Source organism: Typopeltis vanoorti, chromosome 18, assembly GCF_054136105.1.
Source record: "Typopeltis vanoorti isolate ZY-2024b chromosome 18, IOZ_Tvanoo_1.0, whole genome shotgun sequence".
In the NCBI taxonomy this organism is placed as follows: domain Eukaryota; kingdom Metazoa; phylum Arthropoda; class Arachnida; order Uropygi; family Thelyphonidae; genus Typopeltis; species Typopeltis vanoorti.
Window position 1 is genome coordinate 14575066 of NC_143566.1, and position 14919 is coordinate 14589984.

Genomic DNA, 14919 nt, shown 5'->3' on the forward strand with positions numbered 1-14919 from the left:
TTTATTTTATTTAAAAAAATTTCTATGTTCCAAGATTGATGTCACAGAATAACAAATTGGAGATGTTATTCTCAGCTCTTTGCTTTATGCAAATGATGTTATACTTCTAAAAAATCTGCTACAAGTCTGCAAGATTCCCTGACTACATTGAATAACTATTGTAATAGATTTGATATGAAGGTCAGCAATAGTAAGACAAAGACGATGAAAATAGGCAGAAGCATTGAAAATATCAACTGCATTGTGAATGGAGAACCTATAGAACAAGTAAAACATTTCAGCTAATTAGACATGATTTTTTATGAAGATGGTAAATTAAATATGGAAATAGAAAACAGAACCAACAAAGCTGGTATGGTAGGAAGTTAAGTGAATAAATTTATATGGAATAAGAGAAAAGTTAGTTGGAACACTAAATTAGCTGTATACAAGACAGTGTTCAAACCAATTTTAACTTATGGATTTGAGAGCTGGGTTAGAAGTAGAACACTTGACCAAAGACTAGAAAACGTGGATATGAGTCCTGAGAAAGATTAGGGGCATGAAAAGATGGCATCAATGGCAATCTTCTTCTTCTTCTGCAGATTCTCCCACTTAAGTGGGGTCACTGTTGATGGCGAGTCTCCTCCAGATTCTCCTGTCTTCGGCTGTAGCCACATCAGAGTTCTTCATCCTCAAGTCCTCTTCTGCCAGCTCCCTCCATCTCTTCTTTGGCCGCCCACGCTTCCTCCTTCCTTGCACATCCATCTGCATAACCCTTCTTCCCACATATTCGTCCTCCCTCCTCATCACATGACCAAACCATCTCAACCTTGCCTCCTGTATCTTCGCTCCTAAGTTCATAACTTTCGCTGTTCCCCTCACATAGTCATTTCTCAGACGATCCTTTCTGGTCACACCGCACATCCACCTAGGCATTCTCATCTCTCTGCTACTTCCATCCTGCTGATGTTATTTTCCTCAGGGCCAGTTTCCATAGCATACGTCATAGCTGGCCTCACTACTGGCCTATAGATTTTGCCTTTCAGATTGATCGGCATCCTCTTATCGCATAACACTCCAGTCATCTCCCTCCAGTTCCTCCAACCCGCTTGTATCCTGTATCCCACTTCCTTCTCAGCTCCTCAATGGCAATATAATTTATATTAAAAATTATATTGCTAATTATAAAAAAGACAATATAATATATATTAAAAACAAGGATATTAGGAAAGAACTTGACATTGTCGGCATCCAGGAATGCATTAACAGAGCTAATCTCAGGTGGTATGGTCACTTAAGCAGAATGGGAGAGGAAAGATTAGCAAAACAAGTGTTTTCTGATAGGTTGGCAGGAAAAAGACCTAGAGAAAGGCCAAGATATAGGTGGATTGATACAGTAAAAAGTGCCTTAGAAGAGAGAAATATAAGACCTAATATTGGCGTCTTGACAGGTAATAGGCTGATCTGGAGGAAAATTGTAGATAAGAAGTTAGTGATGGTGTTAATTTTTCACATTTCAATATAAGACCTAATATTGGCGTCTTGACAGGTAATAGGCTGATCTGGAGGAAAATTGTAGATAAGAAGTTAGTGATGGTGTTAATTTTTCACATAAAAAAATTGATAGTACAGGATACTATCATATCCTGTACACCTCTTGAGGGTATATCAGGAATTTGATGATGGTGATGAAGGAAAAGAACAATAGTTTACCCTTCGTAGAAACCTTAGTTACATGCCTTCCGAATGGTACACTTTCCATCACTATATATATAGAAAATCTACGCACTCAGGCAGATACATCCACAAAAAATTCTCCCATCATCACCCTGCTCAACAATATGGCATTATTAAAACTCTAACCAAGAGCACACAATCTTTGCTCCAGTGGAACTGCCCTTTCAAATGAACTCAACCACATACACACAACACTTTCCTCTCCAATGGCTAGCAATCATAGTATTAAAAAAATAATAGTACAACCTTCACACAGCATTTAAGCCTCACCGCAAACTTTCTACCTTTATCCGTTCTATAAAAGATCAGCTCCCTCGTGTCTCAGGGTCTAAAGTTTATAAAGTACCCTGTTCCTGTAAGCTGGCATACTTTGGACAGACAGGTAGATCAGCAACCATCTGCCTAGAAGAACACAAGTCATACATCTGCAACCACGACTATGGTCAGTCAGGCCTGGCTGACCATGTCTTGGATACAACCCGTAGGATCTAATGGAAAAAAACCACCTATTTTTAAATCTGCAGCAGCTCTCAGAAATCAACCAAATCTAAATAAATACAGTTGCATTAAAGTTTTAAAGATTTGGGAAACATTAATCATCAGAGATCCGACCTTACGTCTTAGGCTGCCTACAATCACCCATAGAGGGCACACCACCTAGATAGGACTTAAGAGTCATCCATGTGGTTAGCTTAGTATTGTGTGCTATTTGTGTATATGTTACATTAGTTTTTTTTTGTAATCCCTGAAGATGTCTCAGTGACTGAGATGAAATATAGGAAGTATTAAAATCTGTTTTAATCCATTCCGAGTGCTGTATACAATCCATTAAGCCTCCAACACGATGCCCTCACAGCACTTAACCTCAACACAAGGATTTCTATTCCTGAGAGTATACATGGTACTTTTTTCCAAGTCACTTCAAACCTCAAATAAGCAGGATCGTGGTGGTGGTGGCCTAACATCAATAGATGAAAATCTTAAACAGCCCAGTTGAACGGAATTTCTTTTCCACTAGAGCTTTCTTATAAGAATAGTTTAATCGACTTGCTTTATTTATATACTTATATTTATTTGTATACTTTATTTATAATTTTAAAAAGAATAAAATATGAATTCATCATAAAAATTATGGACACTAACTACCTTGTTAGAGTAAAACTTTAATTTAATATAAACCAAAATAATCGCTCGATGTTTCGACCTTCACATTAAGTCATCATCTGGAGTATACACACATATATATAAAGAAATAAGCTGCACTACAATCTACACGGTATGCTAAAGTTACATTGATTTCGTCAACCATTAAAGTCTGATCTATGGTAAAAAAATAAATAAATAAATAAAAAAAACCTTATTACATCAACGATAGAGTCCTGTTATTATTATTATCTATTTCATTACAAATATAAATTAAGCTAGAGAGCAATATGTTCACAGAGAAAAATTACTATATAAGTATGCATATAAATGAAAACAAAACAGTATGGATGGTGACCAATAAAAGCTGAAATAATTGCTTAGAGTCCTAAAGTCAGGGTTTGCTGGAAAACTTGAAGAACTAAGTGGGCTGAAAGTGCTGAATTAATCCCAAATTCTTGGGATTAATTCAGCACTTTCTTTAAATTGGAAACAAATAGAAAGAGTGACAAAGTTTACTGCAATTTAAATTTAGAGCTTAGAGTACACGTGGTTAAATGCTATGTATGATCTGTACTGCTGTATGGTGCAGAAACTTGGACATTGAAGACAACATCAATAAAAAAAACTTGAAGCCTTTGAGATGTGGTTGCACAGACGAATGTTAAAAATCCCATGGACAGCAAAAACGTCCATCAGGAAGTACTGGAACAAATGGGGGAACTTTTAGATACCATAAAGAGAAGGAAAACTGCATATCTTGGTCACCTACTTTGTAACAAAAAATATAAGATACTTCAATTGATTATAAAAGGGAAGATGAACGGAAGAGGACAAAGAAGATGAAAAAAATCTTGGCTGGCAGATATCAGACAGTAGACTGGCATGAGCTCTAAGGGATTGTTCAGTGTGGTTGAGGATCGCTCAAAATTTGCCAAGGTGGTCGCCGACCTCCAATAGGATATAGCACTCAAAGAAGAAAGAAGAAGAATCAAAATTTCAGGCATCTTTAAATTTCCTCTCAGATCATGCTCTTAATACCCTACACAAAATTGATTGCAAAAGCACATGTTATTTTTTCTTCTTCTCTAGTGCATCAATCAGAAGATTGGTTGGTTATAGCAGCATTTCATAACATCCTGTCTTGTGACCTCCTTTTTATCTTTTCATAACTCTTAGCAGCAGTTAGCATCATTATGTTATTTATATATGAATATGTTATTTATAAATATATAAATAACATGTCCTTTTTATCATACGAAAACTTAATATTAAAAGTAATTTAAAGAAGCCTGCGGAATTTTGATTAACCATCTTAATCTTAACAATAATGGCGGCATAAAAATCTCAAGAATTTGGATGGCACACATTCAGCCCACTTAATTCAAGTTTTCCAGCAAACCCTGACTCTAAGCAATTATTTCAGCTCTTATTGGTCACCATCAATACTGTTTTGTTTTAATTTACACGTATACTTATATGAGTAACTTTGTGTAAACATGTAGCTCTCTAGCTTAATTTATTTTTGTAACCAAACAGATAATAATAACAGGACTCTAGCATTGATGAAGTAAGGTTTTTTATCTCCACCAGAGGTCAGGATAATAGACAAAAAGAACATAAAACTATCAGATAAAAAGAACATAAACGACACATTAAATATAATAATTACGGTGCAGCTGGCCTTTCTGATCATACCTTACATAGAATTGACTGGAAAAGCACTAGTTGTCTACATCATACCAAAACATGGTATGAATGCAAATTTAAGGAAGCCTGTGAGATTATTATCAACCACCCCAATCTGAACAATAATGATGGTCTAAAAATCCCAAGCATATGAAAGGCACATATTCGGCCGATGGAACCTTCCTCTCTAAGAGTAACTATAAGCAGGACTACAGATAATCCAGGATTCTAAATCAAAAATAACAATTGTAATGCTAAAAATAGGACATCATTGTTACTGAAAGAAAACTATCTGTAAGAAAGAATGTTTATTCATGTTATCACAAATAGAATTTAGCTTGATGTAGTTTGTAAATAATAATTTTTTTTTTTTTCACTTAGGTCATGCCAGTAGAATAACCCGTGATTAAATCATTGTCTCTCTAGCTTACTGTATGTTGTATGTAATGTAACTCAGCCTGTCCTGTATATTTGTATATGCTCCAGATGATGATTGAAACGTCGGGAAATTAAGAGAGTTATTCATAACACGGTTGTAGAGTCCATAATTTCTAAAATAAATGCTGATCACCGTGCAACACTAAAAGAAAGGGTCAGGATAATAGTTTTAATGGCTGACCAAATCAATGTAACTTTAGCATACCATGTAGACTGTAGTGTTACTTGTTTCTTTGTGTGTGTGTGTGTGTGTGTGTGTGTGTGTGTGTGTGTGTGTGTGTGTTCCACATGATGACATTAATGTGAAGGTCGAAACGTCAAGTGATTGTTTTTGTTTATATTAAACTGAAGTTTTACTCTAACATGGTAGTTGTTTCCATAATTTTTATAATGAGTTCTAACCACTGCGTAATCATGAAGGAAAAGAACAAAATATGAGATGGTCATCTGGAAGAACAAAGGAAGCTACCATTTATAAATACTTTATATTAAAGATACATTTTAAAATGTTTTTCTAAATAATATCCTTTCTCTTCCTCTTTGCATAAGGACTTGACTTACCTCTAACAGGTGATTGTATAACTTGTGACTGTGTTTGTGCTGGCTGTTGCGGAACTTGTGGACGTATCTGAATAAGTTTGGTTCCTACAGTTACTGCAGGAGTAGTAACTGGTGGTGATGGTGTTGTAGCAATAGTAGAAGCAGCAGTAACAACAGTTGGAGATGGAACAGTAATGCCTGAAGTCAATGCCACTGGAGTTTGAAACTATTTAGGAACAGGGTAGAAAAGAATAGCAATTATTAAAATAAATGCCATGAGATTTTATTTAATTCTAAATACAAATATTTAATGACTGTTCCTCTAATACTAAGAGTTAATTCATCATTCTTTATCGACATTATATGAGTGACTAGATAAAATAATGTGTGTCAACCCCTAAACCAGTCATTATCCAACAATATTTCTACTCTTCTCCTTCTGTCAGATTTTGCACAGAAAAGGCAAAGCTTCATAGGAGATTCTAGATGATCTTATACAAAAGCTCAGTATTTGTTCTTTCACTATTTCTATGTGCTATTGCTAGAAATGGCAATATCCTTCTCTTACTTGCATTTCAATATATTATGGTTTGCAGAATGAAAAACACATTGATATCACATTATGGCTAGTAATTCTTCTATTATGTTTTCAGAAGATATGTTCCACATCTGAGATATCATACAAAATACTGACTACCTGGTACAGTAACTCAAATTACACTGAGGAACATATCATATCTGAAAGCTATATCATTTTGGATGCTATCATATTCTTGTTAAGTCATTAGAGATAAGATGAACATAAATACCCTATGCACAATACCATCTTTTAACTTATGTTTAAAATATTATAAGAACAAGCTTTCTCAAACAGAATAATTAAAAAGTAACTGAAAAGAAATCAATTCTTTTCAGTTACTTTTTAATTAAAAGAAAAAAAGAAAAGAAACAACAGATTATTTAAAAAACAATATGAAGCATGATGGTATAAAGAGAACATGATTTGAGCAAGAAAAAAACAATTAAATTTTGATAATAATGAGACTTTCCAAGATTTTTGACAATGAGTGGCAGCCATTCTGATTTAAATTAGGTCAAAGTAATTGGGCTTCAGCACTTACAATAAACAAATGTTCAAATCTGAAGTGGAACTGATGGAAAAGCATGTTCTAGACCAGAAGATTGTGTGGTCACTGTCAATCTCATGCTCTTCTAGACAAGATTTCTCAGATTTATTACTAATAATGTATGACTGGTGTTCTTGTAACATTTCCCACACAAAACACCTGGTTTGGGTGAAGAAGGCAAGGTGGGAATCATTGGGAACCATGGGGGAGAGAGAGGAGACTGTTTATCTTTAGAAGGTAACCATAAGGAGGGTTTGTTAATGCTAAAAAAATGTAGACTTTTTATACAAAAACATGCTGTAATTTTGATGCATCAACTGAGATGGTTTGGTCATATTCAGAGAATGGCACCTCATAGACTCCCATATTTAGCTCTGAATGGATATATAGGAAAAAAAAGACCTAGAGGCAGACCAAGAAATTCTTGGATAAAATTGCTAAAAGAACGTTCCCATCAACCCAGCTATAGAGTCATGAGTGAGATGGCTAAAGATCACGATAACTGGAGAGCCTTTCTTCTTAGTGGACTCAACCCATTATCAAGTGGATGAGATGAGAATTTTGATGAGGGAAGCCATTTTGTTGCATAATGCATTGGGTGTTTTAAGTTCTGGCTAGAGATACTGTGGGTTAAAACATATGAGTGAAGTTTTTATAATACCGATTTTTTTTAGATAGATGGTGCATGGGCTACTGCTGTCTGTAGTGGCCAGTAAAGGTCAATTTGCAGTAGACAGGGATAGTTAGTTTACCAGCAGTAGAATGGGAGAGTAAGATATCTAAGAAAGCCAGTGTACCAGCCTTTTCTATTTCCATAGTGAAACTGATAATGGGAGGGGAGGTTACTTACTTTTTGTTGGAATGCTGGTAAAGCATCCTTGTGATAGGGCAAGACAGTGAAGATATCATCTATGTAGAATACCCAGAAGGATGGTTGGTGCTGTATGAAAAATTAAAAAAAAAAAACTGTTCCAAATGTTCATGATAAAAGTTTGGCAGTGCATGAAAAAGTTGGCTTTCCACAAAAGGGAACTGTAACATTATGGTCATCTTCAACACTGTAGATGAACAATGTTGAATCTCACCATAAATGTCAGTAGCTCAAAAGAGATAAATATATATGCATGGGAGTTAACAATTTGGGAGCTTGGTAGGCAGGATAAACAATTTAGCTATATGGTAATATGGAGATTCGATGCAATCCATGATGGATCAAAGGGATATGCCTCCATTGTGGATCTTAATCAACAAAGAAAATCATAACAGTAGGGGGAGAGGCAAGTAAAACAAAGATTAGTTTGTCAATGATATCACTTTCTAGACCTTTAACTTCATCACATAATGAGTTTAGGTTTTAAGGCTGGTTATCTGTGAAAGTTTAGCTGCTGTTTCTCTTGTTGCTTTTTCATAAGAATTCAGGAGGATATAAATATAAATTCAGGAGAATATAAAACTGTTGCTAAGATTCTAACAAATTTTCTCTCAAAAAGTGTTTACAATAGGTTTGGGATCAGCAACATGTTTTCTATGTCTAAATTTCATTTTATGGATTTTATCATATACAGTTTTTGTACTGGTTGTTTGATTAATCGATGATATAATTTGCATCTAAGATTGTTTTTGACTTTGACATCTGACATAATGTGACATGGCCCATGCAGGTTTAAAAGCTATTCGATTTTATGGTAGGCTATCTATGAAATATATCCTCATGCTCTGTCTTGATGTTATTTGGCTGCTTGGCATTCAGGATTCCACCAAGACTTTGAATAGAGTATAAAGCAAGATGATGTTTATGGAAGTGTGGCTGTTGCTGCTAGAACAATAGAATCTATCTGTAACATACTTCACTGCTTCATGTTTCGGAATCTAATTGATTGATTTGTGGTTTTATGGTACAAGGTCAGTAAAGGTAATATTGCACCAGGACACAAGTATAAATAAATACTCATAGGGAGATAAATTAGTGAATAAGATAAAATGTATGTAAAAATATGAAGTATCTGCATACTAAGGGTATTAATATTATGTATAACTATAAATAAATAGTTCTATACAAGGTATTAATAAAAGCATTAAGAAGATAAATGAGTAAATAAAATGTATGTACAATCTTTAGTATCTAAAATGTGTTTGAATAAATTAATTCTTTGTAAAAATTTAAAAATGTCATGCAATTTGATTGAGTCTGACAATTTTCCTTTCGATGAATTGTCCGTGAAACCGTTTGAAGGTAGGATCGACATATGGGTCTGGATCCTTACTGTGCTTTTTTTTTACAGCTGCTTTCTCAGCGTAAGAGTACTTTCAAGATGTTGCTGCCACTTTTGTAGCATATTGCCTCTTTGCCTCCTAACTAGTGATGCATTTCTTTTTGTTATTTTTTGTATCTCCTTCTCATCCTTCCATGTTTAGCATGTTAGTGAATAAGCTGAATAGTTTATCTCATAATTAGGATGTTTTCTTCTTGTGATTTTGTTTTTATTGTCTACCACATCAGGTAAGATGGCAGTTTGGGAATGACCATACCCCCAACATTTAAAGTAGCACAAAGGTTTTTGGTGTTTTACTCTTGCATTTTGTTTTCATGGTCTTTACTATCACATCGGATACAGAATGCAGAGCCATGTCAGGCAGTTTGAGAACAACCATACCTCTGACATTCAAAGCAGCATATAAAGGTTTCCAATGCAGGGTGTTACTGGGATGTTGATAAAGACCTTTTTGACAGATGCTAACAGTTTTGGTGTGTTAAATGCAAGGATGATGTTCATGCTGGGAACAACGTTATCATCTCTACGTATAAGTATTCTCCTCATGGCTGTCACTCCATGATCTTTCAAGTCTGGAGCAAATCTCTTCATCTGTTATGTCATGAAGATCCCACAATGGTATTATGCTTCTGGAAAAGTTTAAAGTTTGGTTTGGGCATAACCATAACTGATATTTTCCTGATAGATATTGCATTAAGTAACTTTTCTGATTGTCTTAGTTGACAATTTTCAACTAAGACAATCAGATATATTTATTATGTCTTAGTTGAAAATATTATTATATTTTCAACTAAGACAATCAGATATATTTATTTAATATATCTCCTCGAAGGGAGATATATTATATAAAGGATATCTCCTGAAATATTATATAAATATATTATATTTCAGGAGATATAATATATCTTCTGAAAGGAGCTTCTATACAGACTCCAGAGATCCTGTCAATCCTTCTGCATGAATAAGTGTGACATATTTCCAAGAGAAGGTTCTCTTGTTGAATATAGTATCAAGAAAAGTGGTGTACCTACTGCATCTTCTGATGTTTTCTGCTTCTTATTCTGATTTTCATTTGGTGTTTCTCTGGTCTCATGACATGGCTGCGGCATGTCGGAGTCCCATGATACACATGAGAATGAAGAAGTGTTCATTCTCAGGAGGAGTTCAGTTCACTGTCAGAGCTCTCTAACCACCACAGAGCTATACATGGATGCCCATCCTCCAGCAAGCAGTGACTGCACTACTGAGTGCAGTCACTGCTTGCTGGAACACCAGGCCTAACTGCAGATGCTATACAGGCATCATAGCAAACCTTGGACTCTGTATCCACGGAGAAAGAGATCTACTGCAATGTTCTTGATCTTTGCAGGCAAGTCCACTAGATGACTGATCATCTCCAGGCTATCCAGGACTACCCTTCTTGCCAAAACAGAGGCAAAGTAGTGCAAGACCACCAGGATCCTTCTTGCTGGATGTCCACAGGTTGCACTGCATGGCAAACACTGCAACAAGGCATTGGATCCCAGTGATAGTGATCCGGAAGACAGGATAGTAAAAAGATTCAGGAGAAGTAGAGTGAAGAATATGGGAAGAAAAGGATAGAAAAAAATAAGAACGTAAGAGTCTGTACCATCAGTGGGCGGTACCCCCCCCCCCCCCACACACACACCAACAGGTGCCTCACGTGGAGGGATATATAAATAGAAAAGTATTGTTCTTAAGACCAAACAGGAAACTTTATTTTCCAAGCAACTTAGGCTACAATAAGCAGGCTGGTGGTCTCACAATGGGAAATGAAATTCATTTAAACTTGAAGACATTCGCAAATGACCACACTACTGCATAGGAATTTTACCAATTACTGAAATAGTAACACTAAAAAAGATGTGCTTCTACAAGTTTGCCAAACGTGCCAAAAGCTTAGCAATAGTATTATTGCATCCACTCCTCCTAGGAGAGGATCTGAACCAAAGCATGTTTTCTGGAGATGGGTATACCATCCACATCATCAATTAGGCTAACAAATAATTAATAATAAAATATTATAATATGAAGATTCAAGGATTAAAATTTTAAAGGGTAACAATGCAAACAGAAAGAAATTGACAAATGTGAAAGAGAACTGGGGAGTTGAAACAAGAGTGACAGTTGTTTGGAATTATGATCTGAAGCAACTAAGGGAATAAGGCTAGAGTGCTATAATCATGCAATGGGATACATTCTCTGTTTGCAGCTTTGCAGGATAAAAAAATCAAAGGTACCTGTGTCTGAGAGTGGCTAACTCAACTTCAGTTGAACAGCTCACAAAGTTTTTTTTGCATCCTAGATAGGATTTGAATCCAGTTTTATCAACCAAAGGATACCAACAATACTGACTGAGCCATAGAGACTCACAAGAGTGGCACAAGTTAAATAGTGGTGGTTCATATGTTAGAGTACTATTATCAGAATAAAGCTAATGGAGAGAAAAGGGAAAAGAAAAAAAAAGAGTGGGGAGAAAGAAGAACTAATGTCCTTTCTAAGTGGATTTGATAGATGTGTCAAGTAGATGCTTCTTAATGCAACCAAGAGGAGGAAGATCCTTTTAATTTTTCATCAGTAAGAAGCAGTTGATTACGATATTCCAAAGCAAGTGAATTAATTTTTTCTTATTCCTCTTCATACTGTTTCATTCTTCAGAACAATATTTCTTTAAATGTAATTCTTAAAAATTAAATCATACTAAAATTTAAATACATTATTAATACTTAATTATTTTCTCTGTTTCCAAAAACAGTGACTACTTCGATATTACAATTTTAACATCCTTTTATGTTTGGGATGACATAAAAAATTTAAATTGAACTATTAATTCCAAACAGAAAATATCCGAAATTGCAAAAATTTAACAATTCAAGTCATTCAATATTTTGAATGAAGCTTTACCTTTATTTGTGTTGCAGCTTGTCCTTGAGACACAAGCTGAATTGTGCCTGGAGTCATACCAGTTACAGCAGGAACTGAAATAGCAACAGGAGCAGGAGCAGCAGACACTGCTGTGCCAGTTGTAGCAATGCTACCAATTGGGGTAGCTGATGTTGTTGCTAGAGATATGGATGGACGTAATGTAGCTAACTGTATAGTAGGTTGTACTTGTGGTTGAATTTGTGGCTGACCAGAAGACGTTGACTGAACTTGTGGCTGGCATGGTGACTGAACTTGTTGCATTGCCTGTTCCTGAGGTTGTGTCTGTTGAACTGTAGTTGTCTGCACTGTAGGTAATGTTAGAAGCTGTAGTCGACCATCTGGAAGGCGAATCAACTGTTGACCTAGATTATGAATGAAACACAACACTATGAATTTTAAAACATAAGGAGAATAAAATTTGGTAAGGATACTTTAAAGCATACATTTCTTAGAAATAACGATTTTCTTCTTGCCGGGAATGTGTGAAAAATGCAATATACTACTTTATATTGAAATCTTAATGGGAAACCACATTTTAAGTAGGAACATTAATAAGCAATGATCTCTCTCTCTTGAATACGAGAAATGCCATTAACTCAAAGAATGTTTTAATATAAATGCTGTAATGGAAAGATTATAGTGCACACTTTCTGGTAGTTGTTTTATTCTCTTTTTCCTCTTCCTTTTGTAAGAGGGGAAAAAAAATTGACAATGAGCAGCATAGACTCATCTACAAAGATGGATACATTCTTCATGCAATGTCATGATATTCAAATTTAGGTATCTTACGACAGCTAGCATAAATCACAGATTATTTACATTTAGAATTCATTACTCTGAACACATTTAAAAGTTTTTTTCATCTTACCCACATTCCAGTTTGTTTTATCCAATTTTTTTCCTCTAGAAACAGCCAAATGTATTATCACTTTACTGTGACATATAATCATCATAAGTTTTGTTTAGGAAGTAAAACATCCAGAAAAGCTAAGACACCTGTCCTTTAGGTATCAATTGGTATGAAAGACAGAATCGAGCGAGTTGCTTAGAGAGCCACCTAACGCACACTAGGACAATTACGAGTTCTAATCTCTCCTCAGAAAAACCTTGAACTGATAGGTTGTTGTATTAATCTGTACAATACAGTTACAACCCTGCAACAAGAAATAGATTCTTCAACTGCTTTCAGCATTTCATTCATTTTTGGTAAAAATTTATATCTTTGTTCCATATTTCTGTAATAAGTTAGGAATGAAAGAGAAGAACATGTTTCATCAGACAATGTTTTTGCCTCCCACTGTTCGGATACATATTAAGAATTAAAAGTGAGTTACCAAATTAGGCATTTTGCCTAGGACAATGGATTATGGTTTACGTGACACTGTGAATATTATCTTATAGTTACAAGATCTTTCATTATGATTTTCTGTGTCACAAACAAAAATTTCTGATGTAAGCCAACAATAAGAAAACCTTACAAGCTACAATGTTATAAATATGTAAAATCATTAAACAGGCAAAAACCATGAATAAAGCCAATTACAAAGACAATGAATTAAAAAACGATGGATTTTAAAAAGGTCAAGAACTGAAAGCAATTGCCATACTGCTTGACAATATTTTCACTTCTTCAGATGCCTCTTCTCGATATACTAACACTGATGTTCCTAAAACCCTGGACATCAATCACACACTGCTTATAAATGACAACAACAACAGCATGAAAAAATTATCCCCTTCAGATATCCTTTCACCAATTAAGATAACGAACTCAGCAAATGTCTTTAAATGTAATGATAATATTTATGAACCAACTTTCGGTTTTTTAATCGGCCAAAACATTAGTGGTCAACTCGCAAACTTCAAAACTTCCATTCCTTACCCACTGGTATCTCTTGGTATGGTCAATATGTTGATGATGTTCTGTGTATTGGTAATATACAAAAATACTCCATTCTTTGAACACCTTTACAAATCTCTATTGAATATGAGGAAGATAAATCTAAAACTTCTTAAGTTGATCCTGACTAGATTGGATAATTTCTAATCTAGTCAGGATCAGGATTTGTATACTTTAGTACTAAAATAAACAATAAACCACAAATATTGGAACTTACATTTCTCTTCCAATCAACCTTACTGTATAAAAAGATTTGTAATATCCATACAATTTGTTATACTTACGAATACTCTTATCCTCAACCACTGCCTTAAATAAAGAAACCACGTTTTACAAAATATCTTCAATTTTCAGTAACATCCCAAACAAATAATAGACTATGCCATTCATTTGGACAAAAATCATGTGCCCTCATCTCAAAGCAACATACTAAAAACATATGTGTGAAAATTTCCCATATATTCATAACATCTACAGCCATCAATGCATCTTCAAATATTCAAATTACAAAATTGCCTTTGCCAACAGTAATAAACTAAAAACTTACTAAAATATAAAGTCACAATAATGTAAACTGATGTAATTACTATGGCATGTTGCTTACATGTTTAACTTAAATCTGGATGCAATACCTGCTACATCAGATCTGCTATTTGTTCCTTAATATCATATTTAGCTGAACACTACCAGGATTGCAATATTCCAACATGGGACTATTTACATCCCACAACAAAGTAAAAAATACAAACATACCCCTGAAATCAAGGTCACCATTACTGATTTCCAAGGAAATCAAAGTTTACATTGCTATGAATCTCTATCTGTAAGAACCAACTAGAGATTCATGAGACACGATAAACATTAAATAAGATAAATTACTCCCCCTCTTAACAAACTAAATATCTCATGAACCACACAGCAAATCACAATTAGTTTTTGCTCTCTAAAATATGATGATGAATTCAGTGAAACAACCAGCACACACGCAATCATCATCATCATGCTGATTTCGAAATAACATCAGTTTTTTAATTCATTTTCTTCAAAATTTGCTTTATTCATGTTTTATTCCTATTATTATTTGATATATTTGATGGTTCTTCACCTTATTATTTCCAATCTCATATTATTTTTGGCTCAGTTA

At 34.6% G+C, this 14919-nt stretch overlaps 1 protein-coding gene across 2 annotated transcripts in view; it reads right to left on the minus strand.

Moving 5' to 3' along the window:
* The window catches only part of LOC150096503 (nucleosome-remodeling factor subunit BPTF-like), a 425630-nt gene that overhangs the window by 141051 nt on the left and 269660 nt on the right, over positions 1-14919 (minus strand). For both annotated transcript variants that reach the window (XM_090407800.1, XM_090407799.1), the window contains exons 15-16: positions 11855-12237; positions 5551-5755 (exon numbers count right to left, since the gene is read on the minus strand). In XM_090407800.1, the coding sequence (XP_090263926.1) occupies positions 5551-5755; positions 11855-12237 (588 nt within the window). The remainder of the gene's footprint in view (positions 1-5550; positions 5756-11854; positions 12238-14919) is intronic.